At 34.5% G+C, this 6,497-nt stretch overlaps 1 protein-coding gene across 1 annotated transcript; it reads right to left on the bottom strand.

Annotated features, from left to right (window-relative positions):
* Positions 1-737: 737 nt before the first annotated feature.
* Positions 738-3,249, bottom strand: LOC103952862 (transcription factor bHLH120). The gene is made up of 3 exons (XM_048589912.1): positions 2,804-3,249; positions 2,013-2,351; positions 738-1,341 (listed from the first exon to the last, which is right to left on the bottom strand). The coding sequence occupies exons 1-3, from the start codon at positions 3,146-3,148 to the stop codon at positions 1,243-1,245; spliced, it is 783 nt and encodes a 260-aa protein (XP_048445869.1). The 5' UTR covers positions 3,149-3,249; the 3' UTR covers positions 738-1,242.
* Positions 3,250-6,497: the final 3,248 nt, after the last annotated feature.

Here is a 6,497-nt window from a genome sequence, read left to right as displayed (position 1 = left end):
ACTTGGACATACTTTATGGACTAATATGGATTAACTTGACTTAGACTAAACAGTATAAAATAATAAAATATTTTATGCAATGTTGGATCTACATACTAAAATAGTTTTGTACACAAATTTATTATTGTATCACTTCCGAACCCAACTATTTTTCTGCCACTACTACAAAATAGAGTTTTTATGACACTTAGTAATTTTTTTAATGACATTCTTTTATTAGAAACATTGCTAAAATAAAATTATGGCACAACTTAATAAAAACACACGGGAAGAATTATAAAAAAAAAAAGGAAAAAAAAAAAAAAAAGAGGAATATTATGCTGCGAATTCCTCAAAGCTTCCTAAACCCTGGCGACTCCCCCACTCCACTACCCAAAAACGAGGAAGAACCAACTTTTTTTGTCAATCTCTCTCTCTCTTTACTTCCTGTCACAACTTCATCATGGAACATATATAAATCAATTCTAGTTAAATATTAGTTGTCATGAATATCAGTGTATCTGGTAGCCTAGGTTTAATATTGTCAATTTTTATAATATTACTAGATCGTAATATTATTGGCAGCCAAAAACTCAATTCTTTCATCATTTGAGATTAATACACAATGTTACACCAAGAATCAATTTAATAAATCAATAAAAAAAAATTAAGAAAATTATATATGGAAGAGAAATGTTACCTTATATATTTTTGATAACAAGAGAACATGTTCATGAAATCATTGCTGGAGCTGCATCTTACTAATCTCAAGATCATCAACATCTTATTCAACTCTATGCGTCGAGTCTACATATCTTTTACATGTACATATATGTTGCTAAATGTAATTAAACATACATGTACTAACTCAGTTGAACTGGCAAAGAAACTACATAAAAATGAAAGCTGTACATGATCCGAACAAAATACACTTGAGCTATGGCACACATCATTAAAACTCCGGAATTGGACTTAGCACATCGAAGTCAGTTCCATTTCCTCACCATAAGGGGCAGAAACCCAGACCAACGCCAACCCTACCTTTCTTATTTTACACACTGTGTACGTGATGTTACAACCATAATATTGTTTTATGGGATCACCATCCCTTAGCTTTTTCCTCATTAGTCATTGATGAACACAATAGCTTAATCACATTTCCAGTAGTAGCTGGTCATATTAAATACCAGGAGGTCGAATATCAATAGGGCCGGCCAGGGATACAAACACAGCTCACCAAACTTTTACAAAGGATATATATAATCAAATCCTCCAGCACCTTAGTTGAAGCCAGGCTTGATCAAAAGATCTTGTCAATCTCTGTTGTAGTTCCGACATATCAATGATACTCCCATCACTTACCTGTGTATATATGCCCACTAAATATGAACAGGACTAATTGTGGATTTAGCAAACAGAATATATTTTATGTTGCCAGATTATAGATGAATCTAAAACCATTGGTCATATTGATTTTTGCCAATGTGACTAAAACTAACAATTTGGGAACATAAACATTTTGTTTAACAGTTCCTTAGTACGAAATTTGCAATTTCTAGCAAAACGCATGTATTTATAATCTTCTAATTAGATAGTTATTCCTATATATGTAATTTTTCAGTCATAGTACTTTGTCTCTCGTGCTTTCGTCTCAAAAACGTCAAGCAAAATCAGTGACTAATGTATCGATTACATGGATAGTAGATTGATGTATGAAACTAAGGGGGAGAATTTTAATTGCTTGCTTCAAATTTGTTTCATTGGATTTGTTTTATGTTTTTCATCTCATGCATGTTTCACATGGAATGTTGTTTAGTGAGTCAATTTTAAGTAACAATTACATAGGAAGAATTATCTTAGTCAAAAAAGATTACAAACATGTATATGCATTTTGCTAGGAATTTGCCAGCTTTCTTACTAAAAAAAACCTGTAGTTACTTTGGCAATATTCGAGATATTTAGGTAGCCATGAAAAAAAGGGAAGGAAAATAAATCCCTAACTAAAGTTGATATCATGGGATCGATTACAATACCTCAGATTCAGTTGTATAAATCGACCTTTCATTTACTTCGGTTGAGATGCAGCTGACCGTGCTAAGTCCTTCTCCGACCAGAATTTCGAGTACTCTAGAAAGCGGAAGCCCTTGTTTCAAGGGAGCATTCACAACAACTTCCATTCCTACTCTACAAGGTCTAACAATTATTACAGAATCTTGCATTTTGCACTGTGTATTTTTGGTACCGGCAGAGCGTAAAATATTGCACGACCTTTTCAATTGATCCCTCTTATTATGCAGTTCCTGGACATTGTTTTGTAGATGCTTAATATAATTTCCTGCCTGGTGCACATGATCAGATATAGACCTCTTACCCTGAAGCAATTGAATACCATGATAAGCATGCAAGTCAACAAAGCCAAAACACCAAACAAGAGGATTGATAAGACAAATACATACTCTAACATGTTGTGTTATCAAATTATGCATCAAGAAGCATGGTTTGATTAATGAAATCATGTCTGAATCTGAATCTATATTTCTAATTTGTAATTGTATATCAAATTTGACATATAATCATAGAAAATAAAGTAGTAGCTAGTGTTTAATCGGATAGTCTAACATGTTAAGTTATCATAGATTCAATCAGAAATAATTCATGGGTACAATGTCATGTGCTTTAAACGTATGGTGCTGGTTCACAATTGTGTATGTGTGTGTGTGTCAGAATTTGACATTATTCAAGGTGGAGATGAGATCGAAATTTGGCTCAAACTGTACTAGAAATTCATCTTCTTAGTTATCAGACAAAATTTTAACCATTTTACCTTGAGATATTCAAGGGGGAGTTGAGATCGAAGAGATGCATAAAGGGTGCCCATTTCTTGCCTTCTTTGTCGTTCAATATCTCTATGCATGACTTTCTTGTTGCCCTTTGGTTTTTTATCATCAATTTCACTAAAACTGATGGACGACGATGATGCCTTCCGCTTTCCGCGGCCGGAGCTTGGCCTCCAAGTGAGATCACGACCATCCTGAGATAGAGTCGGCGGGAGTGCTTGACTGTCTTGGATTGTGCTCTCTATGTAGGAAAAGGTGGAAACTTGGAACAAGTCATCAGCATGTTGTGAAGCTTGGTCAAATTGGAGTATATTGGAAGGAATATAATCCATGTTTAAAGCTCCAAATCTCTTTCTGTATTCTCTATATTCCAGCTTGCATTTTATTGATCGACTTTATTTATAGCACCCGTCCCCCTCAATTTAAAAAGTAAAACGTAAAACCAGAAAAAAAAAAAAAAAAAAAAAAAAAAAAAAAAAAAAAAGATAAGTTCATTTGGGGAAATAAAATCTCTGCTGTGGCTAGGGTTTCAAGATTTTGATGTGATGAGGTTTTTTAACTGGAACGGTGACATAGGAAGTGACCTCAGTAGCAATAGCTACAATACAGAGCTGGCTAAAATTCAGTGAAGTGACCTCAGTGAATTGTTATTTTTTTTTATTTTTTAAGGATTTAATCGTTAACTTGTTAATTTAATTAAAAATAACTGTACATTTGGGGACTAATTAAATAAATGCCACACTACTTTCACATGTAGTAATGCTGACAAGCTGATAAGGACATAGGATACGTATTGAACTGGGACTACCATCTATGGGATCCCACAATCAGAAAATCGATCACGCAAAATATTTCCAAATTAATTGAACAGAAGATATCAGTCTCCTCAACCATGCGATTCATCACTTTCCATAAAGTCGGCAGGTTTTCTTCTTTTAATTTTGATTGGGAAATTTTACGTGAGATATAATGATGATACCTGCCTTTTATTTTAATAAAATTATCAGTGGATACTATGAAATTATTTATTATCATTTTGCATATAATTCACTATTTTAATAGGTAAAATGTTGGATCATGCGTTTTAGGTTTGAAAGTTTCTTTTCTTATAAATTATTGTAATAGTAGCACATACAAAATCTCTTTTTTCTTCTACATAAGATTCATACGGTAAAGGAAGATGAGATTTCACTTATAAAAATAAAGCTCATTTAGAAATGCTTTAAAAATAGCTGAAAACGATTTTAGTGAAATATTTTTGAAACCAATCATAGTAAAAACACAAGTGAATCTTGGAAATGTACATATACCATAGTCTTATAGTGTTTCATGCAAAAATGATCAATTATGTGCTTTTTGCAAGAATCACTTCAAGTGCTTTTAGAATCTAAAAACATTTCCTATAAAAGTGTTTTCAGTCATTTTAAAAGCATTTCCAAACAAGTCATAATTGGCAGTATGAAAAGTAACTTAACTTTCTTATAAGCACGATCTCATTTTTCTCCTATAATAAAATTGTGAGAAAATTTCAATATCATTTATATTGTTTTGTTATTACACTTGATTGTAACTGCTGAACCAGTTAGATCACAAAATAGATTTGAAGTAAAAATAATAATAAACTAGACATAAGAAAAACAAGTGACGGATTAAGCAACCCCAATAGTATACCAAGAGGAGATCTTCATAGAAATGTCAAGGTGGGAGTATCATATTATTAAGTACTAGTCTTTTTTTTCGGCAGAGCAAGTTACCAGTTAAAAAGCGAAAGCGAAAAAAATTAACAAAAGTAAATTTCCTATCATACCGTAGGGTATTTTATAGGCACAATATATAAATATAATAATCGTAGCCATGCGTCCTTTATTATTATTAGTTTGTTGTTGTGGCCTATATTTAACTAACAGGGGAAGGGGGGCCGATGGCACAAAAAGAGAATATAGAGAGATGTGTTTGTAGGGTTCTGTAGAGAATGTCTATTATTCCCCCTACGCAGTGCCTTTATTTATAGTAATAAGAGGGAGAATAAATCATTCTCCTCCAAGGAATACAAGTCCTAATAAGGAAACATAACTAGAATCAAATCTAATATAGGATTTACACAATCACACTTAAACTAGAAGTTTACAACACTCCCCGCTGAGTGTGTAAATATGCAAGTAGATTCGACATCATGTAGAGGTTGAGGAAGTCGACTCGTCGGCACTGATTCTGGGAACACACTATTCTCAATAAGGTAGGAACTTGCATAAAGAAGTAAGTCTCACAAAAAACCCTATGGCTATGGTAAAAACCCGAGTAGGGACAAATCCATAGTCCAAGGAAAAATGCGTGAGAAATGCAAAGTCAAATGAAATGTCTACAGGACGTCATCAAGGATATGATCAACCCAAGGTGGGTGCCTCGTCAAAACCTCGTTAGGTAGCAAAAACTCAGTGGGAAAAATGCTCCTAATCGTAGGGAAAAAGAGTACATCAAGATCAAGCAAGTATACTTCAAGATACTCCCCCTGAGTTTGTTACAATTCCAAAAAGACTAGCAATGTTACAACTCAGAAAGTTTACGCATACCAATTCCTTGAACAAGCTTCTAAAATGTTGTCTTCGGTAGTGATTTGGTGAAGAGGTCGGCCAGATTGTCCTGTGAACGGATTTGCGTGACTTCAATCTTCTGATGCTCTTATTGTTAATGTGAGAAGAGGAACTTTGGCGCAATGTGCTTGGTGTTGTCTACTTTGATGTAACCCTTCTTGAGTTGTTCGATGCATGCTGCATTGTCTTCATAGATCGTCGTCGGGACATCAACAATAGAGTAAAAATTGCAGGAGCTTTGAATATGGCCCACAACTGCTCTCAACCAAAAACATTCCTGAGTTGCTTCATGTAAGGCAAGAATTTCAACATGGTTAGACGAAGTGGCAACTAAGGTCTGTTTAGTTTACCTTCAAGAGTTTGCGGTACCTCCAATAGTAAAGACATAACATGTTTGAGAACATACCTTGTACGGATCACAAGCCCATATTTGTAGTACCCTTAAGGTAGCGGAAGATGTCTTTAACACCAGTCCAGTGTTTGCATGTTGGTGCATTACTGTATCTTGTCGAAAGATTAACAGCGAAGGAGATATTGGGTCTAGTTCATTGAATTAAGTACAATAAAGCGCCTATCGTACTCAGATAAGGAACTTCATCCTCCAAAATCTCTTCATCATCCTCCTTTAGATAGAAGAGATCTCATTTTGCATCTAGCGATCGAACGACCATAGAAGTACTCGAAGGCTTTGCTTTATCCTCGTTAAAGCAGCGCAAAACCTTTTAGGTATAGTTCATTTGATGTACTAAGATTCCATCCAAACAGTGCTCTATCTTGAGATGGAGATAGTACTAAGTATTTCCTAGATCTTTCATCTCAAATTTCAACTTCAGGTGCGCGGCAGTTCTCGCAAACTCGTCAGGAGTTCTGATGATGTTCATGTCATCGACATGAACTGCAACTAACACAAAACCGAATGTGACTTCAAAATGAACAGACAAAGATATAGTTCGTTGTTCACATATCCCTGACTAGTTAAATAATCACTCAGACGGTTATACCACATTCTTCCGAATTGATTCAAATCGTAGAGTGAACGCCTTAGCCAAATTGAGAGAGTGTTCTGGGGTTTGGAAATATTTGATCCAGT

The sequence above is a fragment of a genome, unplaced genomic scaffold (assembly GCF_019419815.1).
Source record: "Pyrus x bretschneideri cultivar Hongxiangsu unplaced genomic scaffold, Pyrus_bretschneideri_v1 Contig3, whole genome shotgun sequence".
Taxonomy (NCBI): domain Eukaryota; kingdom Viridiplantae; phylum Streptophyta; class Magnoliopsida; order Rosales; family Rosaceae; genus Pyrus; species Pyrus x bretschneideri.
This window is presented reverse-complemented; position numbering and strand designations above follow the sequence as displayed.